The sequence below is a fragment of the Nilaparvata lugens genome, chromosome 14 (assembly GCF_014356525.2).
Source record: "Nilaparvata lugens isolate BPH chromosome 14, ASM1435652v1, whole genome shotgun sequence".
Lineage (NCBI taxonomy): Eukaryota > Metazoa > Arthropoda > Insecta > Hemiptera > Delphacidae > Nilaparvata > Nilaparvata lugens.
The window spans coordinates 20,672,296-20,698,866 of NC_052517.1; the positions used below are offsets into that span (position 1 = coordinate 20,672,296).

The following is a 26,571-nucleotide window of genomic DNA, read 5'->3' on the forward strand; positions in this document are numbered from 1 at the left end:
TGAGACTATCAACATTCTCTACAAAAATCATGTGACTTCCGAACTGACAACACGCTGATCACAACGTTTTACTGATGGTGAGACTTGTTGCTTCAATCAATTTAATAACTAGTTACAAGTTTAACTTGTACTAAAACTAGTTACTAGTTTAAAAACTAGTTAAGTAAGATTTACTAGTTACTTATAAAAGTAATACTTGCTACTCACGGTAACCCTGGTTGCAGTCTGAATGAGAAAAAGTTATTATTTAAAATTATTTTATTTTTCTCTTGGTAATGGAGGGAGTGTAATCCATCAAAACAATGTGATACAGTATCATCTCAACTTGATACACAACACTATGATTTGATACATTCGGTATCTGCTTTGTCTGCAGATAGACAAGGATAGCAACACAAATTCTAATCAGGTGCTGCCATTATAACGTGGACCTCACTATAGAACAAGAACAACCACAACATGATACAGTATCAACACACATGATACAGTATCAAAACCATATGATACAGTATCATCTGAACTTGATACACTACACTACGATTTGATACATTCGCTATCTGCTTTGTGGAATGACAGACAAGGATAGCAACACCAATGTTAATCAAATACTGCCATATCAACGTGGACTTCACTATATAGAAGACAGAGGCAACTGCCTGGTACTCACCCTAAGGAGTGCTCGAACCGGTTATGCCCCGCCCCCGGGTATACATAGTAGCCGAAGCCCAGCTGTTTGATATTCCTCAGCCTCTGGAATTGCGGTGTGTCAATCACCTTGGCACAGAGGGGGTGCAGCCTTATATGACCGTGAACACAGTCGTTGAATACTTTTTCCACTGCGAAAAATAATGAAAAACTTGATTAAAACTTGTTATTTTCCCATAGAAATACTGGGAAAAACACACGACAAATAATTGACCGAGCGATGTGAGGTCTAAGATTCAAGTCGACGGTTTGGCATTTCTCTTAATGTTTATATTTATGTTTAAATGTTTATATGTTGCGCATTTACGGCGAAACTCGGTAATAGATTTTCATGAAATTTGGCAGGTATGTAACTTTTTAAATTGCGCGTCGACGTATATACAAGGTTTTTGGAAATTTTGCATTTCAAGGATAATATAAAAGGAAAAAGGAGCCTCCTTCATACGCCAATATTAGAGTAGAAATCTATTTATATAAAAGCGAAATGGCACTCACTCACTGACTGACTGACTGACTGACTCTGACTCACTCACTCGCATAACTAAAAAACTACCGGACCAAAAACGTTCAAATTTGGTAGGTATGTTCAGTTGGCCCTTTAGAGGCGCACTAAGAAATCTTTTGGCAATATTTTCACTCTAAGGGTTGTTTTTAAGGGTTTAAAGTTCGTCTTTTAGCATGTATATTCTTCTTCTCCCAATCTCTTAATTATAATTGAAATTTCCATATCATATGTTACTATAGAACTATAATCTAGATAGAGTACCTCTTCGAAACAGTTGTTAACTGGCAACTAAATTAATAATTTTGTCAGGTTGGCATTAAGTTGAGTTGACTTTGTTAGGTTGGAACCAAGTTGAAGATTTAAATGCATTTATCGCGGAAAAATTGATTGGGCACTGCTACTTCAATCCTGGGAATATTATATTACTAGCCGTCAGGCTCGCTTCGCTCGCCATATCCGTTTAGCCAGACGTTTAGTCTGGACCCCCGACTGGATTGTCGTAACATGATAAAAATGCAGGCGAGCGAAGCGTGCCTGCTAATCTATTCTTGGACGATCCAGTCGGGGGTCCAGGGGGCGGAGCCCCCTGGCTAGACGGATATGGCGAGCGAAGCGAGCCTGACGGCTAGTCAGACTATAGAATTATTCATCATAAATCAGCTGACAAGTGATTACACAGTGTAGAGAAGCCAGTCTATTGCTGTATTTCCATAAGGTCTATAGTTTCAATCAGGTACTTGTGGATGAGAATACTGCGTGAGGTCTACTGTTCACAGAACTACTAGTATTTGAATTGGGAGAAAATTTTATAATTAGGTTCACACAGGATGAAGCTTTTATGTCTATGAAAACAGTCGTTGAAGACCTTCTCCACTGCAAAAAATCGGGAGAAACTTGATTAAAACTGTCATATTTTCACAGAACTACTGGAAAAAACAGGACAAATAATATTGGAAATGAGAGAAAATTTTATGAATTAGGTTCACAGAGGATGAAGCTTTTATGTCTATGAAAACAATCGTTTAATTCCTTTTCCACTTCGAAAAATTAGTCAAACTGAATTACAATACTGTAATGAGTAAAGTAGAAGTATGTGTCCAGTACCTGTAATAAATGTATAATGAGATTCATGTTATAACAGTCAGGACCTGATTAAAGTTCGTTTGCTATCCTTGTCTATCATTCGACAAAGCAGATAGCTCTATCCTTTTACAACGATTACAAGTCTATAAAGTAATAATTATAATGAGCTACCAGAATATATCATCTCAATTATGAAAATGTATTCTTGAATCATGATGGAATACATATTTTTCTTGACAGAAAAAAAATATATTTGAGATACAGTTATTCACATTATCAAAAGAACCCACAATTAATATTAGATCAGATATAGGGGGATGACTTGAATCACAGCTATCTACTATAGAAGGCGGTGGTAACAGAGAATCGACAACTCTGTCGTCCTATCAGTCCACTGACTTTATAACGTCAATCTCACTTTACATATTTATTTTCTATCTATGATTTTAGGTGACATCCTAAGCACTGGCCTTTAGCACAAACGTGAATTTCACGATAGAAATGCGAAAAAACGTCAAGAAAATTATCTATAACCATAGATAAACAATCTAGCGTAAGTAGATATCCCATGGTATAGGGCGTTTATGTCGCAACTTTTACTGTTATCTCAAGCCGATCATTATCGATTACTGTCGGTTTTTTACTGTTTTGTTGGGGTGAGAGTGTAAGAAGGGAACAATATTGATTGATTGATTGAGTACTTTATTTATGTAGATTACAATATATACTGGCTTATACACTTATATACAATAGCTTACAATACAGCAAAATTATGGATGAATTTACAAAATATAAATTAAGAAAATAATAATTGAGCTGTATATAATAAGAAAAAAAAACAATTTGTAATAACTATAGATAAAATAGATAATATTGTTATGCAATGTAGTATGTAGTTATACAATGTTATTGTATGCATGTAGTATGAGAGACTACCAGCGTCACACAGCTTCACGGGAAAGAACTAAGTGTACCATCGGCTTGAGATAACAGTAAAAGTTGCGACATAAACGCCCTATACCATGGGATATCTACTCATGATATTTATTTTTAATAAATAAAGGGTGCTACAAGTTTTATTTGTTTTATTAATTTAAAAGCAGCCCATTTCAATAAGTGTTCTACTCATGATATGTTTATCTATGCTACAACTTTGACATTTTTTTTCAATTCAATTCATTTTATTCAAAAAACTTTATACATTACATAGTATGTAAAAACAAAGTAAAGACGATAAATTAGTTTGTAACATTAATATGAAAAACAAGTAAAAAGTAAAATGAATAACTCCATGCTTGGACGACAAGTCCGTGTGCATGGAGGAGTCTTCTGACAATCGATAAGAAAAATTATAACTATACTTTAATGACACTAGATACAATAAAAACTCTAGTAACTAAAAACTTAATAATAGAATAAGAAATTGAAAATTATAAGCAAAAAATAATAGGGTTCAACTATAAGTGACGAACGAAAAAAAATTATTACATTAATTTGCGGCTTTTAAGGTATCATACAATCAAAATATAAATAAAAAGTACAGTATCTGTGGTTGAAAGAGAAGAAAAAACTGAACAATCCCAATTATAGGTAAGGACGAACTATTAGGGCGGGCTATTACAGCTAGACATAAGGAGACCGCCACAGAGCCTCTGCAGCCGCCGGGCCAATACTGAGAAGCCACCTGCTCACTCCACGCTTATAGATGGCGATGCTACACCCCTCACCAATTCATAGAATTTCTGGAGGAGCATTACGATAAAGCCAATGGGCCAAATGGAAACAGTTTGATAATTGCATTGAGTTTTCGAGGGATTTGGATGTTAATATTTAATCTATTTCTGTTAAGCGGGGTTTACATTGGTCAAGTTACTTGAATCAAGTTTACTGGAGTCAAGTAACTTGAACCGTGCTTGAACAGTGTAAACGCTTCTTCAAGTGATTTTTACCTCGTTCAAGTAGTGCTTGACCCCTAGATTCAAGTGTCAAGTAAAAGTTGAACATGTTTGATTTTTGGATTCAAGTTGGCTGCACTTGAAACAAGTAGGAAGGTCTCTTGACCAGTGTAAACACACATTCAAGCTCACTTGCTTCAAGGATTAACCTAAAAATCTAGTGTCACGTTGAGTGGTGTTGTTTTGTTATTTATTGTTAATGTTAAAAGCATCTTTCTAAAAATGAGTTCAAAAAGTGCTAAGTGGACAAGTGATCAAATTATTGAATTCCTGGAGGTGTATGAAAACTATCCTGTACTGTGGAACTCGGGTTTGAGTGAATATAAAAATAGGAATTTAAGAGATGCCGGATTTAAAGGTTTGGTAGACCAATTGGAAACCAATTTTCCCGACAAGGATAATTATGCTGAATTTCTGTGAATAGGGAATTGTTTTTTTTAATAAAAATTAAAAGGTTTTTAATGAAGAGCTGTTTAATATTCAAAACTGGAAGTTCGAGGAACAACAAATCAGTAGGGTATCTGTTATTTTTCAAAAGAAGCGTTTTAATGAGTGATCTTTTGTGAAACTGCAAGGGGCTGCAGTACATTAGATGAGGCACCCCCCCCCCCACGCCAAGATGCCATATTCGAGCAGGGACTAAACATAAGCATGATAAACGTTCCTACAGTGACCGGCACCCAGGACTCGCCCTAGCTGACCAAATGCTTAGTTCAGCACTACACATGAGCCCCCCAGCTCAGCTTATGATCGAATACAACACGCAGATACCTATACTGTTTAACTTGTTCAATAGGTGGACAGCCACAGACAGCAGACAATGGATTGCCATATGAATGCAACCTGAGCTCAATTAGTCCTGGGCTGTTACGTTGGAAAACTGGGAGGCACTTAATTTTTGTAATATTAATTGACAGGACATTGTTGTCAAACCAGTCCTTCTGCTTGACGAGATCGATGGATGCTTAATTGAATTAATGATTATGAGAGTATGAGAGACTACCAGCGTCACACAGCTTCACAGGAAAGAACTACGTGGACTATCGGCTTGAGATAACAGTAAAAGTTGCGACATAAACGCCCTATACCATGGGATATCTACTCATGCTATGTTTATCTATGCTATAACTTTGACATACTTATGACGTTATATGGAGCTTGGAAGGCTAAAACTATATTAAACAATAACAATATTACTATTATTTACTTTTGGAGATACCAAACTATCAAATTTATAGTAGGTCTAGTTAGTGACGTAGTTTTCAAAGAGCCAACAAACAACTAAGCTACCTACTTATTTTACGTAGTGTTGAATGTAATGTAAATTTATATTTTGAAATCCACTGCAAACTGTCTGCATTTGTTGCATAGGAATCTGTGATGTAATTCACTACGAACAAAGCTGACAGCTTAAAGTTAGCCTAATATTACAACTATAAAGTTGTACTTTCTCTGTCTCTCACTCACTCTCTCTCTCTCTCCTCCTCTCATACACACACACTCTCTTCCACACTGTAACTATCTCCATAGAAAATTTTGACAGCTTGAAGTTAATATCACAAGAATAAAGTTGTACAACTCTCTCTCTCTCTCTCGGTGGTAGAGAGTTAATGGGAAGGATATTTTGAATATTGTTTCCGAAGAATGGACATTGATATGTCCAAAGCTCCGCCAATTTATGTACATGCATTACAATATTATCTATAGTTATTACAAATTGCTTTTCATATCTTATACAGTTCAATAATTATTTTCTTAGTCTACATTTTGTAAATTCATCTATAATTTTGCTATATTGTGAGCTATTTTATATAAGTGTATAAGCCAGTTTATATTGTAATCTACATATAAAGTACTCAATCAATCTCTCTCTCACACACACACTATCTCTATAGAAAATTTCGACAACTTGAAGTTAATATCACAAGAATAAAGTTGTACAACTCTCTCACTCTCTCTCTCTCTCTCTCTACAAGATCTTTATTTTTAGGGTTGTTTTGTGTGCATGTGTGAGTGAATGGCAACTTGATTAGATCTTCATTTCTGATAGGTTTTCCTATAGATTTATCTAGTGGAATTTGAAATATTGTTTCCAATTATATAAGTAAATAAAGTTTAAAATTCTATTTTATTATATGGTATTGTATTTTGATTAATAGTTTTATTTACTTATATATAATCTTATGTAATCTATTTTTTTCTGTTCTTATGTAAATTTTTCTTCTTTTGTAAAGGTTGTGTGGCAGAGAGACCAGGAGTCCTAATTCCGCCCTAATAAAGGCATATATAATCAATCAATCAATCTCTCTCTCTCTCGGTGGTAGAGAGGACAGGAGTCCTAATTCCGCCCTAATAAAGGCATAAAATCAATCAATCAATCATCTCTCTCTCTCTCTCGGTGGTAGAGAGGACCAGGAGTCCTAATTCCGCCCTAATAAAGGCATATAATCAATCAATCAATCAATCTCTCTCTCTCTCGGTGGTAGAGAGGACCAGGAGTCCTAATTCCGCCCTAATAAAGGCATATAATCAATCAATCAATCAATCTCTCTCTCTCTCTCTGTGGCAGAGAGGACCAGGAGTCCTAATTCCGCCCTAATAAAGGCATATATATAATCAATCAATCAATCTCTCTCTCTCTCGGTGGTAGAGAGGACCAGGAGTCCTAATTCCGCCCTAATAAAGGCATAAAATCAATCAATCAATCAATCTCTCTCTCTCTCGGTGGTAGAGAGGACCAGGAGTCCTAATTCCGCCCTAGCTGACCAAATGCTTAGTTCAGCCTACACATGAGCCCCCCAGCTCAGCTTATGATCGAATACAACACCCAGATACCTATACTGTTTAACTTGTTCAATAGGTGGACAGCCACAGACAGCAGACAATGGATTGCCATATGAATGCAACCTGAGCTCAATTAGTCCTGGGCTGTTACGTTGGAAAACTGGGAGGCACTTAGTTTTTTTAATATTAATTGACAGGACATTGTTGTCAAACCAGTCCTTCAGCTTGACGAGATCGATGGATGTTTGATTGAATTAATGATTATGAGAGTATGAGAGACTACCAGCGTCACACAGCTTCACAGGAAAGAACTACGTGGACTATCGGCTTGAGATAACAGTAAAAGTTGCGACATAAACGCCCTATACCATGGGATATCTACTCATGCTATGTTTATCTATGCTATAACTTTGACATTACTTATGACGTTATATGGAGCTTGGAAGGCTAAAACTATATTAAACAATAACAATATTACTATTATTTACTTTTGGAGATACCAAACTATCAAATTTATAGTAGGTCTAGTTAGTGACGTAGTTTTCAAAGAGCCAACAAACAACTAAGCTACCTACTTATTTTACGTAGTGTTGAATGTAATGTAAATTTATATTTTGAAATCCACTGCAAACTGTCTGCATTTGTTGCATAGGAATCTGTGATGTAATTCACTACGAACAAAGCTGACAGCTTAAAGTTAGCCTAATATTACAACTATAAAGTTGTACTTTCTCTGTCTCTCACTCACTCTCTCTCTCTCTCCTCCTCTCATACACACACACTCTCTTCCACACTGTAACTATCTCCATAGAAAATTTTGACAGCTTGAAGTTAATATCACAAGAATAAAGTTGTACAACTCTCTCTCTCTCTCTCGGTGGTAGAGAGTTAATGGGAAGGATATTTTGAATATTGTTTCCGAAGAATGGACATTGATATGTCCAAAGCTCCGCCAATTTATGTACATGCATTACAATATTATCTATAGTTATTACAAATTGCTTTTTCATATCTTATACAGTTCAATAATTATTTTCTTAGTCTACATTTTGTAAATTCATCTATAATTTTGCTATATTGTGAGCTATTTTATATAAGTGTATAAGCCAGTTTATATTGTAATCTACATATAAAGTACTCAATCAATCTCTCTCTCACACACACACTATCTCTATAGAAAATTTCGACAACTTGAAGTTAATATCACAAGAATAAAGTTGTACAACTCTCTCACTCTCTCTCTCTCTCTCTCTACAAGATCTTTATTTTTAGGGTTGTTTTGTGTGCATGTGTGAGTGAATGGCAACTTGATTAGATCTTCATTTCTGATAGGTTTTCCTATAGATTTATCTAGTGGAATTTGAAATATTGTTTCCAATTATATAAGTAAATAAAGTTTAAAATTCTATTTTATTATATGTTATTGTATTTTGATTAATAGTTTTATTTACTTATATATTAATCTTATGTAATCTATTTTTTTTCTGTTCTTATGTAAATTTTTCTTCTTTTGTAAAGGGTTGTGTGGCAGAGAGGACCAGGAGTCCTAATTCCGCCCTAATAAAGGCATATATATAATCAATCAATCAATCTCTCTCTCTCTCGGTGGTAGAGAGGACCAGGAGTCCTAATTCCGCCCTAATAAAGGCATATATATAATCAATCAATCAATCTCTCTCTCTCTCGGTGGTAGAGAGGACCAGGAGTCCTAATTCCGCCCTAATAAAGGCATATATATAATCAATCAATCAATCTCTCTCTCTCTGTGGCAGAGAGGACCAGGAGTCCTAATTCCGCCCTAATAAAGGCATATATATAATCAATCAATCAATCTCTCTCTCTCTCGGTGGTAGAGAGGACCAGGAGTCCTAATTCCGCCCTAATAAAGGCATATATAATCAATCAATCAATCTCTCTCTCTCTCTCGGTGGTAGAGAGGACCAGGAGTCCTAATTCCGCCCTAATAAAGGCATATAATCAATCAATCAATCAATCTCTCTCTCTCTCGGTGGTAGAGAGGACCAGGAGTCCTAATTCCGCCCTAATAAAGGCATATAATCAATCAATCAATCAATCTCTCTCTCTCTCGGTGGTAGAGAGGACCAGGAGTCCTAATTCCGCCCTAATAAAGGCATATATATAATCAATCAATCAATCTCTCTCTCTCGGTGGTAGAGAGGACCAGGAGTCCTAATTCCGCCCTAATAAAGGCATATAATCAATCAATCAATCAATCTCTCTCTCTCTCGGTGGTAGAGAGGACCAGGAGTCCTAATTCCGCCCTAATAAAGGCATATATATAATCAATCAATCAATCTCTCTCTCTCGGTGGTAGAGAGGACCAGGAGTCCTAATTCCGCCCTAATAAAGGCATATATATAATCAATCAATCAATCTCTCTCTCTCTCGGTGGTAGAGAGGACCAGGAGTCCTAATTCCGCCCTAATAAAGGCATATATATAATCAATCAATCAATCTCTCTCTCTCTCGGTGGTAGAGAGGACCAGGAGTCCTAATTCCGCCCTAATAAAGGCATATATATAATCAATCAATCAATCTCTCTCTCTCTCTCTGTGGCAGAGAGGACCAGGAGTCCTAATTCCGCCCTAATAAAGGCATATAATCAATCAATCAATCAATCTCTCTCTCTCTCGGTGGTAGAGAGGACCAGGAGTCCTAATTCCGCCCTAATAAAGGCATATAATCAATCAATCAATCATCTCTCTCTCTCTCTCGGTGGTAGAGAGGACCAGGAGTCCTAATTCCGCCCTAATAAAGGCATATATATAATCAATCAATCAATCTCTCTCTCTCTCTGTGGCAGAGAGGACCAGGAGTCCTAATTCCGCCCTAATAAAGGCATATATATAATCAATCAATCAATCTCTCTCTCTCTCTCGTGGTAGAGAGGACCAGGAGTCCTAATCCGCCCTAATAAAGGCATATAATAATCAATCAATCAATCTCTCTCTCTCTCTGTGGCAGAGAGGACCAGGAGTCCTAATTCCGCCCTAATAAAGGCATATATATATAATCAATCAATCAATCTCTCTCTCTCTCTGTGGCAGAGAGGACCAGGAGTCCTAATTCCGCCCTAATAAAGGCATATATATAATCAATCAATCAATCTCTCTCTCTCTCTGTGGCAGAGAGGACCAGGAGTCCTAATTCCGCCCTAATAAAGGCATATATATAATCAATCAATCAATCTCTCTCTCTCTCGGTGGTAGAGAGTTAATGGGAAGGATATTTTGTATATTCTTTCCGAAGAATGAACTTTGATATGTCCAAAGCTCCGCCAATTTATGTACATGCATAACAATATTATCTATAGTTATTCCAAATTGCATTTTCATATCTTATACAATTCAATAATTATTTTCTTAGTGTACATTATGTAAATTCATCTATAATTTTGCTGTATTGTAAGCTATTTTATATAAGTGTATAAGCCAGTATATATTGTAATCTACATAAATAAAGTACTCAATCAATCAATCTCACTCCCTCTCTCTCTCTCTCACAAACACACAAACTCTCTCTCTCTCTCTCTCTCTCTTCCACACACTACCTCTATAGAAAATAGCTTGAAGTTAATATCAAAATAATAAAGTTGTACAACTTTGTCTCTCACTCGCTCTCTCTCTCTCTCTCTCTCTCTCTCTCTCTCTCTCTCTCTCTCTCTCTCTCTCTCTCTCTCTCTCACTCACCCTCTCTCTCTCTTTCTGTCGCTGTCTCTCTATCTCTCTCCCATTAAGTAAAGCTGTTACTGATAACTGATTTTTTGCTTTCAACAACATTACCGAGATAAATTTAGATTTATCTTCAAACAAAATTTCACGGCCCCAACGTATTAAGTTGTATGAGATAAGATTTGTCAATAATTAAAGGCCTACGTTGGTTGGACACAGACGTATAAGAAAAACAAATTTACCGAAATTAATTAATTACTCTAGTGGTGTCATTATTTGTCGATGTTATTTTAGTAGGAGAAAAGCTGACAATATGACGTGAATTTCACTACAGTATGACGATAAACTATCGGATATTTGTGATAAGTTTGGGTCAGAGGTTGGAGTAATATTAAATTCTTCAACAATATCAGCATATTTGTGACACTAAGTCGTCGGCTTTGTGAGGGTTTACAAGTATTTTATAACACAGTTTAAAGGATAACAGACTGCTGTTTTCAGGTAGATTTAGGATAATTTTCAAATTTTTATAAATATTTAGAAAATGAATTGATATAAGTTATACAAATGGTTGTTGTAAGATTAGTTAGCTAGATTAAATTTGTTGTTAAATTTGTTTGCTAGATTAGTTGTTGTAAGATTAGGTTTTTTAGCAGAAATTCGTTGTTGTTTATCCATCTTGTTTTCAATATTATTACTACTATCGTATTTAATAAAACTTTCAAGTGAAGAAACACTCACATTCTTTGTCACATCTTTGGTAGAGAGTTAGTGGGGAGGATATTTTTAATATTCTTTCCGAAGAATGGACATTGATATGTCCAAAGCTCCGCCAATTTATGTAGATGCGTAACAATATGATTATTATCTATAGTTATTATATTACAAATTGCTTTTTCATATCATATACAGTTCAATAATTATTTTCTTAGTCTATATTATGTAAATTCATCTATAATTTTGCTGTATTGTAAGCTATTGTATATAAGTGTATGAGCCAGTATATATTGTAATCTACATAAATAAAGTACTCAATCAATCACATCAAAGAATGTGAGTGTTTTTTCACTTAAAAGTTTTATTGAATACGATAGTAATAATTACGTCTTTGTTTAAGGTTTTGAACGTTACCGTATCTTCTCAATTTGAAAAATATTTACATGTATAAAATTTATGTTAGGTAACCCGTGCTCCGCAGGGGTATATTTTGAAACTTGACGTAATGAAATCTTGAAGAATTGATAATAGACCTATAACCATCCCCGGTTAAATGAGAATCTATATTCAAAATGTCAAGTTAATCAGTTGAGTAGTTGAGATGTGATGATGCGTCAGACATAATTTTCCTATCCCGTATGTTTATAGACCAGTTCTTTCCTTCATTATAATATAGATAACAAAATGTTTAGTAAAATTCATTACAGTCTGTGAGCATTGCTCGAAGAGGATGTTGTTTACAAGGAATGCTGGTTATTTTTGAGGTTATTTGAAGTGAATTTTGATGTAGGATTGTTTCAAATTGTGTCAAACTTGAATTTTTGACAGCGACCTCTATAATTTTCTTATATTTAGTAGAATATCTAATCAAAGTTGAGAAAGCAGATAATAACCCTATTTAAATTACAGTAATATAGGATCTAGAAAGGCACCAACTTTCAATCAATAGGCTACTTTCTAATTTTGTGACAGAAATTATCTAAATTTATGTGTTTTTTTACACTGCCTATCTGTAGACCCCAGTCCTTGGCAACGATTTCAAGTATTCAAGTTTTTGAATAAGTTATTAGAATAATAACTGAATTTTGTAACGAAGTTTTTAGAAGAAGCTTAGATATTTTGACTACATGTTAACCGAATTTATTTCATAAATATTCCTATCACAATATAAACGTAAAAATAATTTAAAAAATGCATGTAATAGACTCTTTATAGGATGGCTTACCTTCCATTCCGAAAGTTTTCAAACCTCGAAACGTTTCAAGATACTAGCGCTAACTTTGGTTTAATACTGATAATTTATAATTAGGTGGGCTTTAAAGGCAGTGAGTTATTGATCTAACTTCATTTTTGAATAACAGTTATTGCCTGGTAACAATCGAGGTAACTTGGAAACAATGACTTAGTTTAATTTAATTGACTTAATTTAATAAGTGGGAAGTCTATTGCTCAACAAAAAGATAACCTCAAAATTTGGGTCGACATGATGACTTGATAATAGACGCATGGATTTTATAGTGGCGATATGATCTAGTAGGCAAAGAAACAGCGGTTAAATTCAAATTCAACTTTTGGAGTGTCTAGTTTTACTTTGATTAAAAATTAATATTTTATTGATTTATTACAGGAATGAATATTAATTTAGTTTAGAATTCTGATTTAAGATTATTTTTTCATAGAGCTTGCACGTTAAATGCAAATAAAAGGTTTGATTAAACTGTAGATTATTTCTTTTATTCATTTATACATTAAGTACATTATCAAAATGATAGGGAGAGGAAAAATAAGGTAACCTTGTGCTATTCCTCTCCCAAATTTAGATAACACATAGTTCGAAATAATCTTGTAGTTCTTCAATTCACAAAATTCTGTACAAATAATCGTTTATCCTTTCAAGTATCATTTCAAGTTCAAGTCTAAGTCGCTCTCAAGTTCAAATAAGCTGAACACAGACGTATGGTATATAATACGGCATGCCTGTAGAACTTGGAATAATTTTGAATAATTTCATAATTTGAATGCAAAACAAATTGCGTGAGTCCTTATGCAGCAAACACCAAACTATTTTAGTAACGTACTGTACACGGTACCTGTGTAGAGTACCTATGTTTTGCTTAGGAAATAACAATGACTTTTATAACCAGTTTTTGAGAAACGGAGAGAAGAACAAGTAGAAGAAGACGAAAAAAGGCGAAAAAAGAAGAAGATGACGAAGAAGAAGAAGAAGCGGTGTTTAGTTGAATCAACACCGATTCATGAAGCATATTATTACAGTATTAATGAATTTATGGGTGATAATTTGAATTTTTACTGAGAGAGCGAGCACTGGATCACTGCCATCTGAGCTGTTACAGTTTGTTTTATGATTGTGTTTTGAACGTGTTTTGATTTTTTGACGCCATCGATCCCACAATTGTGGGTAGGCTAATCCTATACTATTAAACGAGTAACTTCTGTTTTTATGTTTATCATGTTTGGATGTTTGTATTTCACCGGATCTCGAAAACGGCTCTAACGATTCTCACGGAATTCAGAACATAGTAGGTGTATAATATAAAGATTCGATTGCACTAGGTCTCATCCCTGGGAAAACTCGCTGAAGGACATTAAAAGGATAATTATTATTCATCCTTGGAAAAACAGCTGATAATAATTATTTCTTCGTCTGTCGGTGATGGAAGTGAGTGAGCGAGTTCATGTGTGTGTGGGACTGTGTCAAAATTATGACTCAGCTGTTGAACTTTTGTAATCATTCAATCTGGTACTTAGTGCCGGTTGCAAAAAAGCCGGGTTATTTTCAATCCTGATTGATTCCAGTAGATCCATCTTTTTGAAACGGTCTTCTCTGATTTGGTTCACGTCAACTTAATCAGGATTAAAATTGAACCGGCTTTTGTGCAGCTGGGCCTTTGTGAGGGGAATTTTTGCATTCTTCTGGGAAGTAATCTTAATTTACTATGATTATATAGAACATTTCTGTATGAATGTTATTATAATTTCTCTTTCGTAATAAATTGTTTATGCTTTTGTACTCCAGAGCGAAGCTCGGTCCCCGATATCAATGGATGAAGCAGAAAGTAGTTATGTTACATTACAATATTATATATTATCCCAATTCATACTGAATTCAAGTTTCATTTTTGTATCGTAAACGAATAAAATGAATATTAAATCTTCATTCTGATAAACAATTTCTCATACTTTGTGAAAGTCATTGAATAATTATCAATACCTACTGAAATCTAATTTAAATGTACCTTATAAAAGTCTCCAAGCCAGAAAGCCAGTATATATTGTAACATACATGAAGGAAAAACTCTCATCTAATTCTCTCCCACATCACGTTTTTGAATATAATTATCATTAAGGCATCTTCAGTTGAAGATGTTGTCTTCTTCACAATGGAATTTCTGTTTTTGTTACAAGATGTCCGATTGATTCTTCTTATAGAAGCCGAAGACACTGATTTATACAATTTTTTATTCTTCTCATAAAAGCCGACAACACTAATTTATACAATGTTTTTCATCAGAGCTCTGTGATACAGTAAATTATTCTTGTGTAGTAAACACAAACAGAATAAATTGTTGTGTTTTGTCCGACAGTAAATATTTTTGGTGAATGAGATCTGTCCGCAAATTTATTCTTATCTGATAGAGAAGTGGGATTTTTTTCTTCTAAGAATAAGCTGAAACTTGATAGGTATATGAGAATTAAACATGAGATACGAGATAGTAGTTTATTGTTTCTACAAGGAAATTCGCGATCTTTTGATTGACTTATTGCAGGATATATTATTTATAGAAGGGGAATATCATTGGCTACAAATTACTGAAGATATAAGAGAATGAGGAGGAAGAGGAAGAGAAGGGTAATGAAGGAGAAGAGCAGGATGAGGGGTGGAGAAGGATGATTATTATGATGATGATGATAATGATGATGAGGAGGAGGAGGAGGAGGAGGAGGAGGAGGAGGAGGAGGAGGAGGAGGAGGAGGAGGAGGAGGAGGAGGAGGAGGAGGAAATTGTGCTGGAAAGGCGGGGAAGGTGGAAGAGAAATTGGATGAGAACGAAGAAGAAGAAGGAGGAGAAGAATGAGAGGGGAGAATGAGAAGGAGAAGAAAAAATCGGGTGATGGAGTAGAAGAAGAAAACGAGAGATGGAGAAGAAGAAGAAGAAGAAGAAGAAAACGGGAGAAGGACGAGAAGAAAACGGGAAAAGGATGTCGAAGAAGAAGGAAAAGAAGATAGAGAAGATGAAGAAGAAGGCGAGGAGGAGGAGGAGGAAGAAAAAGTGGTGGAAGCGGGGAAGGTGAAAGACAAATAGGATGAGAATGAAGAAGCAAGAGGAAGAAGGGGAAGAAGAATAAGAGGAAGAAGACGAAGAAGGACAAGAGGAAGAAGATGATGGAGAAGGAGGAGAAGTGGAGGAAGTGGAAGAGGAAGAGGAAGAAAGAGGAGGAGGAAGAGAAAGTAGAAGAAGAAGAAGAAGGAGGAGAGGGAAGAATGAGAAAAAGAAGGAGAAGACAGTAGGATGATGAGGAGGAGGTGGAGGAGGAGGATGAGGAGGAGGAGGAGAAGGAGGTGGTGGAGGAGGAGGAGGAGAAGATGAAGAAGAAGAAGAAGCGAGAAAAAGAAGAAGAAGGAAGTATTCCGTAAAAATTAAAAGGCAGTCTTTTAGAAATTAAAGGCAGAGAAGAAGGCGAAGAAGAAGAAGAAGAGGAAGAAGAAGAAGAAGAAGAAGAAGAAGAAGAAGAAGTAGGAGGAAATATTCTTTAAAAATTAAAAGGCAGTCTTACATTACAGAGAGGATCATCATGATCTATTGCTCTCAAGTTCTTAACGCTAATAAATAAAACTTGGCTTAAAATTCTTTTAAAGTAGAATTTATTTGATTTTGCAGGTGCGTAGGCAGAAGTTCAGCGTATATTATTTACACTGAAATATATATGTATACTAAGTTTAAGTTTAAATATAGTTGGTATCGGCATGGTTCAGTATAAATATATGCAAGCTAAGTCCCAAACTGCGTGCTTAAAACCAGTTGTACACATGTGCTGAACTCCGACCCCTGGACTTCGTTACTACTTGAACTTGATCTTAAATAACCTGTTGCTATTTCTCGAGATTAGATAATCCTCAGTGTATGATAATAAATCTATAATATAATAGAGGAAAGAAATGGCTTATACAGGTAGGGGATAGGAAATTCACGAATGACGCATCATCACGTCTCAACTACTCAACTCATTAACTTCACATTTTGCATATAGATTCTTAATTTACCGAGGATGGTTATAGACCATTTAAAATGATAGAACTACAGAGTTGCCGATTCTCTTTTACCACCGCCTTCTATATAGTAGATAGCTGTGATTTGGTAGAGAGTTAATGGGGAGGATATTTTTAATATTCTTTCCGAAGAATGGACATTGATATGTCCAAAGCTCCGCCAATTTATGTAGATGCATAACAATATAATATCTATAGTTATTATATTACAAATTACTTTTTCATATCATATACAGTTCAATAATTATTTTCTTAGTCTATATTATGTAAATGCATCTATAATTTTGCTGTATTGTAAGCTATTGTATATAAATGTATAAGCCAGTATATTGTAATCTACATAAATAAAGTACTCAATCAATCAATCAATCCATGACGCATCATCACGTCTCAACTATTCAACTGATTAACTTGAAATTTCGCATATAGATTCTTAATTTACCGAGGATGGTTATAGACCTATTTTAGATCCTTCAAGATTTTACTAGGTCCAGTTTTCAGTTTGTCTAATTTTCAATTAAATCTTTGCGGAAATTGGCAACTATGTCATCTTATCATTATTCCACTGACATAGCTCTAGACTCTCATTGTAAATAAATATATTGTAGCCTATCCTAATTAGCTGTGAATTCGATTTTCAAACTAATATTATAAAGTCGTACAAACAATATAATGACAAATCTATTTTTATGAATCCTGTTTACTTTTTTCAAGCTTTCTCTTTTTGTTTTGTGGGAAATTTTAAATCATTCCAATTTTTGAAATAATTGCCATTAGCAGAATTCGGACAATTCAGAAACGTTCAGGTCTATATTCGCAGAAGTCAATTACCGTCACTATTATATAATGAGATCCAGGTTATATAGTCAGTGGAAATGATAGAACTACAGAGTTGTCGATTCTCTGTTTCCACTACCTTCTATAGTAGATAGCTGTGGTTCAAGTCATCCCCCTATATCTGATCTGATACATAGATGAAGGATAAGCATAAGGATAATAAGGATTAAGGATTAAGGATAAGCACTATATTTAAGTCATCCCAATTTGTATTGTTGTATCTTGTTTGTGATCAATATTATATTTTATTAGTCAAGAAAATATATTTATTTTTTCATTATATATACAGTACGGTAGCAATAAATTCTCATATTTGTTGCTATCCTTGTCTATCTTTCCACAAAGCAGATAGCGAATGTATCAAATCATTGTGTTGTGTATCAAGTTGACATGACACTGTATCATATTGTGTTGATACTGTATCATGTTGTGGTTGTTCTTGTTCTATAGTGAGGTCAACGTATTTGATTAACATTGGTGTTGCTATCCTTGTCCATCATTCCACAAAGCAGATAGCGAATGTATCAAATCATAGTGTTGTGTATCAAGTTGACGTGATACTGTATCATGTTGTGGTTGTTCTTGTTCTATAGTGAGGTCCACATATTTTTTTCGAGATTAACATTTAGAGGTGGAAAAGGATAGAGATCTGTTTTGTGGAATGATAGACAAAGTTCCATGATTGAGAATGAATATTTTGTTAATTAATTATATCTCCACATTTTGTTGTGGTACGATGTGGGAACAGTGCAGAGGTGGTAGAGGATAGCGCTATCTGCTTTGTCGAATGATAGACAAGGATAGCAACACCAATGTTAATCAAATACTGCCATTATAACGTAGACCTCACTATAGAACAAGAAAAACCAAAACATGAAACAGTATCAACACAATATGATACAGTATCATCTCACCTTGATACACAACACTATGATTTGATACATTCGCTATCTGCTTTGTTGGAATGATAGACAAGGATAGCAACACCAATATTAATCAAATACTGCCATTATAACGTGGACCTCACTATAGAAATTTCTTGAATGTACTGTCAAATTAACAGTGATATATTTCTCAATGAGAGGAGCCGTTTGGCATTTTTAATTGCGTGAATTTGCTGCTGGCTTCAATCCAAATTGTATTCTCAATTTATAAACTAGTTTTCATTCATTGTTTCTATATAAACGTGCTCCACAAGGGTCGAATTTGAAACTTGACAAACTGAAAACTTGAAGAACTGAAAATAGACCTTCAAACTTGACCTACTGGAATTTTGAAGGATTTAAAAGAAGCCTATAACCATCCTCTAATCATCTTAAGGCCTATTACCATCATAAGACGACATACTTGCTAATGAATGAATGAATGAATTTTATTTGCCAAAAACAAAATACAAAAAAGCTTTACAAAAAATAAATATAAGTATATGCTACTGCACTTAAACCAAGATACATACATTTATTTAATTAGATATAATAACGAAATGATATCCTTTACACTACAAACAATAGTTTTAAAATGAAGATTCAATTTATGATCACATGCATAAGTACAGTAGGTGAGGCAAAAACACCGGCAAAAGGAAGATTCCTTGTGCGCCAGTGTGAGTCGTAAATCAGCTTAATCAGGGATGTAATATATAAACTTGAATCTAGCGTATCAAGTGTTCGAAAATATAATTTATAATATGAAGTTGATTATTGTATAAAAGTCAACGATTGGAAATAATTCAAGTTTAGCCATGCCTCTATGGCTCTTTTTCTGTGTTTATTATTTCGGAAATTATTAAGTGGAAATTCACTTTCTAGTATATTTATGAATTTACTGCTAAAATAATGTAGTAAAGTTGCCTTCTAAGAATTTTTTTTAATTAATTTCCGCAAGAATATAATTAAAAACTTGACAAACTGAAAACTGGACCTACTACTAGAATCTTGAAGGATCTAAAATAGGCCTATAACCATCCTCGGTAGATTGAGAATCTATAAGCAAAATTACAAGTTAATGAGTTGAGTAGTTGAGACGAGATGATGCGTCATTCGTGAATCTCCTATCCCCTACGTGTATAAGCCAGTTTTTTCATTTATCATATTTTAATTTCATACTTATCTATTATAAGAGATTAAATAAAATATAGAATAATATCAACTTACTGTCTTTAGGAGAATGCATGATATTTCGACGTGTGCTGATTGTTATAAACAATGATCAGAACTAAGAAAAAAGAGATAAATGTTCAAATGAAAATGAATCCAAGTTGAAAATGGACCACAGATTTTGGTAGAATAATATAAAACTTCTTGATAGACACCTCAACGTTTCACACACTTTTTAATATATTTCAAGTGGATTTTTTTATAAATTTTATCAAATATTGGGACAAACGTTAATAATACAGTTTGGGAAGAAATTTAGAAAAAGCAGAATTGAAGTCTCTGAAGTCACCAGAGTCAAGAACTACTACACAAAAATATTTTTGGAAACTAGTTTTGTAAAAAAAACTGATAGAGCAGTGAACCCGAAAACCTAAAAAAACAGATTTTCACTCTCTGTTACCAAAGTCAAAAACTAAATTTTTGGGAAAAAGTTGTAAAATACTGATAGACCTAAAGCAGATTGAAACCCGATACCCTATAAAAAGCAGAATTTCACTCTCCAAGTCATCTCAAAGTCGAAAACTAAATAGAAACTAAAGTTTTGGAAAGTAGTTGTAAAAAACTGAGCAGAGAAATCCGAATCTTTTTTCACTATAAATATTATTATTGCACTATTTAGCAGAATTTCACTCTCCAAGTCATCTCAAAGTCGAAAACTAAACAAAAACTAAATTTTTGGATAATAGTTGTAAAAAACTGAGCAGAGAAACCCGAGACTTTTTTCACTATAAATATTATTATTGCACTATTAAATTGTCATAATAACTGTCATAGTTTCTCATAGATAACATCTAAGTTCACACAGTCATCCAGTACTGACATTTACAAAATGAATTTCACTGTAGCCTGACAATATTTGAATTTAAAGTGTCACCAAGAAAAAAAAGTTGAAATGTAGAAATGGAACGTTTTAGAGTTGAATTATTTCAGTGTCAGAAAATTGACCTACTCGAAATTGAACTTCCGTGAACTGCAGAAATTGAACGTTTTGGAGTTATTTATTCCAGTGTGAAAAAATAGAACTTTCGTGAACTGAGTGTTAAACTTGACTGAAGTTTTTCAAGTTAGCAAATTAACTTGCATCTAACTGTAAGAGATGTGGCGTACTGACTGAAAGATTTAAAATTCACGGACTCGACTTCTTAAGTTGCAAGCGAAGACTAGAATTTGGCGCTCAGCCAATTCTCATTTGTAATCGGCCAGCTAAAATAATATATACATATATACTCACAATACAATTGAGTGTATTCGTCAGCGTTGGATATAGATATTCTCATCTGAAATCACACTTCTATAGTCAGGTCCACGGTTTTTAATGGCAGTATTTGATTAACATTGGTGTTGCTATACTTGTCTATCATTCCACAAAGCAGAAAGCAAATGTATCAAATCATAGTGTTGTGTATCAAGTTGAGATGATACTGTATCATGTTGATTCATGTGTGTTGATACTGTATCATGTTGATTCATGTGTGTTGATACTGTATCTTATTGAGATGGTACTGTATCATGTTGTGGTTGTTCTTGTTCTATAGTGAGGTCCACGTTATAATGGCAGTATTTGATTAACATTGGTGTTATTTCTATCTTTGTCTATCATTCCACAAAGCAGATAGCGAATGTATCAAATCATAGTGTTGTGTATCAAGTTGAGATGATACTGTATCATGTTGATTCATGTGTGTTGATACTGTATCTTATTGAGATGGTACTGTATCATGTTGTGGTTGTTCTTGTTCTATAGTGAGGTCCACGTTATAATGGCAGTATTTGATCATCATTGGTGTTGCTATCCTTGTCTATCATTCTACAAAGCAGATAGCGCTATCCTCTACCACCTTCGCACTGTTCCCAGATCGTACCACAACAAAATGTAGAGATATAATCAACTAACAAAATATTTGTTCTCAATCATGATACTACATCATTGAATCATTTGAAAATATATTTCCTTATATAGTCCTTGTGTATAATAATATGTCAGCGTTCGATAAAGATAATTATACTAAATTGTTGGCAGTATTATAATTCTTTACTTATGAAATCATTAATTAGTTAATTTATAATTTATTTAGTCATTTACAATTAATACACTTATATGAGAATACACAACAGGCTCAAGCCCAAAACGGATCGTTTTGAAATGTATACTACTATTAATATGCTTCCCATTCAAGCGCATGTTCACAGTTCAAAGTAAATCTTACTATAGTAATGCACAAGTCTAGGCCATAGACCATAGATGGGGAATCATCATCAAAATGGAGACTCAATTTATAGAACTTGTTTTATTAATAAATTCAGCGTGCTCTTGAATTAGGCTGTAACTATTATTGCAAAATATTACGACAGTAGTTTTGCATAAAAATGTAATGATGAATAATATTATTGATTAAAAAGTGCTCTTCAACTATACACTAATTTATGAAAACAATTACTAATAGTGCGACGGTGCATATTGGTCATTGATATTCAATAGTTCAAGGTTCTTAATTCTATATTAGTAGGTCTCTATTGATAATTAGTTATCTTTTCTTAATGCTTTTTGAAGAATTAGCAACGCAATGACTAATGATTAGTGATAATAAATGGAGTACAGTGTATTAGTTGTTATATTTGGTGGTGATAACATCAATTGAAAATAATTGCAAACATTATTCATGATACATCATAGAAAAAATGGAATTCAGTCCTATTTTAAGGTCCAGTAGCACCTTCGGCTATTAAATTTAACATTGGTTGAATGAGGGTTCAAGTGGGGAGAAAGCGAATTTGAATAAAAGAATAATAATTATTGATAGTAAAATTTTATGTCCTCCAATTTTTCATTTCAATAGATTAATCAGTTATTTGTAGCTTTGACTCCATAAATTTAAGAGTTGAAAATTATAGTAATTTCAAATAAATGTGTAACCAAATAAAATGAAAACTAATTTCAAGTTTGAATAATATTATAGTTTCCAGTAATACTTATTTTAAAATTTCGCGGGCTGACTATGAAATTGAAATGCAGAAGGCTGTGAGAACTTTTAAAAACTATCAGTCAGGCCTTGCTTATTTTGTTTTTTAACGGTAGTTTATTTACAGTAGTGTTATTTTTTATCTATTTTCATGTTATTTATAGTATGTAAGTATATATAATATGTGTTAAACATATATTTTGTACCTGCCATGCTCATTTCTTCTATTTGAAAAAACAACTTTCAAGTTCAACCAGTTTTTTTTTCTAAAATCAACAAGTGATTTATAGGTTAGTTGTATGTATAAACAAGAATTCAAATATTTTCAACATGTCTTTCGTCGAAAATAACAATAAAACCATGAAATTTACTCAATGAAATATTTTATTACGTTCAGTATCATTATTTATCTAAATAATTTCTCTTTTAATCCCCCGTATCGAATCGGCATGGTTGATAAAAGTTGATCAATTTTCGACAAATTTTTAACTAGTTGAACTTTGATATCTGATACCCTTTAGTTAATTACTACAGTGATATTAACTCTTCTGTCAGCATTAGATTAAATGAGATTAGTTGTTATTATTTATAAAGAATTTTGACAGTTTAAAGTGGATCTTGCTATTATATAACTGCTTCGATATGATATATTCAATGTCAGAAAGCCCAATTTCATTAACAAGTTTTATATATTGAACGTAACGTTGTTATATAATACAAAATCATACCAGTGTAGGCTAGAAATTCGGTCAGTATTTAGCTGTAAAGGTGATTCGTTTGGTCCAAGTTATTTCAGTAAGTTTATAAAATTGTTTATCCCTATACAACCAAGTTATTAAGATGAGTTAACTTACATTTCAAACTCTTGTTCAATTAATATTTTTATCATTTTAGAGTGAGATTAACTTCTAACTATTATTAGTATTATTTGTAATAGACACTACGGTACTCATTCAACCAATGTTTAGATTTTGAAAAAAATTTAATAATATTGTTCAAAAATGTTCAGAAAAACGTCGGCTCTCAAATATTCGGTTCTTTACTTTAGGAATGTCTAGTTTTCGTTGTTTTGATTGACTGATTTGTATTTTATTGATTCGATTAATACCTCTTGAATTATTCTTGAAGATCGACTATTTTCCTATGTTTTCATCTACTCTTCCTGGTGTTTCATCGAAATTGTTTAATCATGTAAAAATTTCATTTTTTTTTGTAGAATAATGGAAACAGTTTTACTAATCGGGAGTGGCGGGAGAGAACATGCTATTGCCTGGAAGCTATCACAATCCCCCAAAGTAAGTATGGTGAATTCTAGTTTTATCTTCATAAAATCATAAATGTTTTATTTGTTTTTGGATAAATCTGACAATAAAACCATAGAGAAATATAGCATAAGAAGATATGCCATGGTATAGGACCGTTTTATTGCAAATGTGAGTGTTAACTGAAGCCGATAGTCCTAGTAGTTGTTTTTGGTGAAGCTATGTGACGCTGGTAGTCTCTCATACTGTGCCCTTCTTACACTCTTACACTCCCAACAACACACTAATAATAGACAGTAGTCGACAGTAATCGGAGAAGAAATATGGAACATAAACGACTACTGTCTATTAGTGTGTTGTTGGGAGTGTAAGAGTGTAAGAAGGGCACAGTATGAGAGACTACCAGCGTCACATAGCTTCACCAAAAACAACTACTAGGACTATCGGCTTCAGTTAACACAAACATTTGCAACAAAAACGACCTATACCATAGGATATCTTCTTGTATTATATTTTCTCTATGATAATACTCAATAGAGTTTGAAGTAAATAGAGGTTCAAGATTGACTAGAGTGAGCGTCCCTTCTATAGTTTCATACTTTATTTATTCATTTTATTTTATTTTATTTATTTACAATGAAAATGACACTTTAAAATCATTACTACAATATAATAGTAAATTCATATGGCTTCTGTTGGTGGGGATTCCCTTGCGGGATGGTTCCACCTCGCTTGAATACATTATTTAAGCCATCAATGGGCCTTATGACTGTCATACTTCAGCCGGGACCGACTATGAAAGTTCTATCCGATAACACGGGAGTGATCTGGCCAAAAACTTTTGGTGATGAGCGGGTTTGAACCCGGGATCTCTGGGCTGCTACGCAAGCACTCTATCCACTAGACCACGGATCACTCCATTGAATATAGTGATATAGATGTATCCTTTGCTTTAGTGAGTGAATGCATAAGCCAGCTTACATCATAAATTACAAGAACAAACAAATCTATTAAAATCCAGTAATATATGACTGTATAGCTTTCTGTTATATTTAATTAATTTGAATTCAAAATAAATAAATTTTTATTTTGTTAAACAGGTGTCGAAGATCTTTGTGGCCCCGGGAAACGTTGGAATTTCCAAGTTGAACAAAGTCGAACTGGTTGATCTAAATGTTGATGATAAGGTGAGTTGGTTAAAGTAAAAATCCAATGAAATTTATTTGTTCAAATATTGTCTGTTGTTGGGAATGTAAGAGTGTAAGAAGGGCACAGTATGAGAGACTACCAGCGTCACATGGCTTCACCAAAAACAACTTCTAGGACTATCGGCTTCAGTTAACACAAACATTTGCAACAAAAACGACCTATACCATAGGATATCTTCTTGTATTATATTTTCTCTATGATAATACTCAATAGAGTTTGAAGTAAATAGAGAGTCTTCAAGATTGACTTACGTGAGCGTCCCTTTTATAAGTTCATACTTTATTTATTCATTTTATTTTATTTATTTACAATGAAAATGACACTTTTAAATCATTACTACAATATAATACTAAATTCGTTTGGCTTCTGTTGGTGGGGATTCCCTTGCGGGATGGTTCCACCTCGCTTGAATACATTATTTAAGCCATCAATGGGCCTTATGACTGTCATACTTCAGCCGGGACCGACAATCGAAAGTTCTCATCCGATAACACGGGAGTGATCTGGCCAAAAACTTTTGGTGATGAGCGGGTTTGAACCCGGGATCTCTGGGCTGCTACGCAAGCACTCTATCCACTAGACCACGGATCACTCCATTGAATAAATAGACCACGGATCACTCCATTGAATAGATGTATCCTTTGCTTTAGTGAGTGAATGCATAAGCCAGCTTACATAATAAATTACAAGAACAAACAAATCTATTAAAATCCAGTAATATATGACTGTATAGCTTTCTGTTGTATTTAATTTGAATTCAAAATAAATAAATTTTTATTTTGTTAAACAGGTGTCGAAGATCTTTGTGGCCCCGGGAAACGTTGGAATTTCCAAGTTGAACAAAGTCGAACTGGTTGATCTAAATGTTGATGATAAGGTGAGTTGGTTAAAGTAAAAATCTAATGAAATTTATTTGTTCAAATATTGTTGTAAATGTGCTTCTGTAATTAACACTACAAAGTCTACATTCGTGAACAAGATAAAAATAAATACATCAATTTTGAACGTTCATCACAAAACTATAACTCGTTATCTTTTCTTCAACAGTTGGCTGCCAGTCACATTGGCAACCGTGATCACATGATATTTATCCATGTTGGGATAGCCTACATCACTATCCCCCCCCCCCCCTTAGGGATGTTTGTCTCCAATATCCAGATTTCCATGATAATGTGTACAACCTAACCTTTGGTTTGGTTCTTCATTCAGTTTTCTTAATCCTGTACACTACATAATTTATCCTCTTCACAATGTAGTATTGATCTTCCCTTGCTCTTTCTAATTTTGAGCAAACATTTTCTTGAAATTATTGTTTTTGAAGGGACGGATTCAGGGATCCAAATGTTCAAAGAACCCCACACGTCAACCGAAGCTTATTGTGTTCCCAAGTAGTATGTTAGTTAGGCAAACCAATACC

At 34.0% G+C, this 26,571-nt stretch overlaps 3 protein-coding genes across 9 annotated transcripts in view; 2 read left to right on the forward strand and 1 right to left on the reverse strand.

The window, feature by feature from the left end:
• The window catches only part of LOC111052554 (deoxynucleoside triphosphate triphosphohydrolase SAMHD1), a 34,227-nt gene extending 13,415 nt beyond the window's left edge, over nt 1-20,812 (reverse strand). Inside the window, exons 1-2 of one of the 3 annotated variants that reach the window (XM_039441047.1) lie at nt 20,673-20,812; nt 668-836 (exon numbers count right to left, since the gene is read on the reverse strand). In XM_039441047.1, the coding sequence (XP_039296981.1) occupies nt 668-836; nt 20,673 (170 nt within the window). In that variant the 5' untranslated portion in view covers nt 20,674-20,812. Of the gene's footprint in view, nt 1-667; nt 837-12,666; nt 12,922-19,720; nt 19,905-20,672 lie in introns of those variants that run through there. The other 2 variants (XM_039441046.1, XM_022339274.2) reach the window with 2 other exon arrangements.
• Nucleotides 11,026-25,162, forward strand: LOC120354234 (phosphoribosylamine--glycine ligase-like). 5 transcript variants are annotated; one of them, XM_039441048.1, is made up of 3 exons: nt 11,026-11,225; nt 23,900-23,978; nt 25,046-25,162. In XM_039441048.1, exons 2-3 carry the CDS (start codon nt 23,904-23,906, stop codon nt 25,148-25,150), a joined length of 180 nt encoding a protein of 59 aa, XP_039296982.1. In that variant the 5' UTR covers nt 11,026-11,225; nt 23,900-23,903; the 3' UTR covers nt 25,151-25,162. The 5 variants fall into 5 exon arrangements, with proteins under 5 accessions (XP_039296982.1, XP_039296984.1, XP_039296985.1 ...); XM_039441050.1 differs by lacking the exon at nt 11,026-11,225 and adding an exon at nt 22,781-22,973; XM_039441051.1 differs by lacking the exon at nt 11,026-11,225 and adding an exon at nt 22,787-22,850.
• Nucleotides 25,163-25,937: 775 nt separating this feature from the next.
• LOC111052553 (trifunctional purine biosynthetic protein adenosine-3) overlaps nt 25,938-26,571 on the forward strand; it is an 88,970-nt gene continuing 88,336 nt past the window's right edge. Inside the window, exon 1 of the mRNA XM_039441212.1 lies at nt 25,938-26,031. The gene's annotated coding sequence lies outside the window, so the exon portion shown is untranslated. The remainder of the gene's footprint in view (nt 26,032-26,571) is intronic.

Excerpts from the sequence above, each read along its gene's own strand:
- LOC120354234 (XM_039441048.1), top strand. The coding sequence starts at position 23,904 with ATGGAAACAGTTTTACTAATCGGGAGTGGCGGGAGAGAACATGCTATT. Across the intron at positions 23,979-25,045 it reads AGCTATCACAATCCCCCAAA|GTGTCGAAGATCTTTGTGGC; the intron begins GTAAGTATGGTG and ends TTTGTTAAACAG.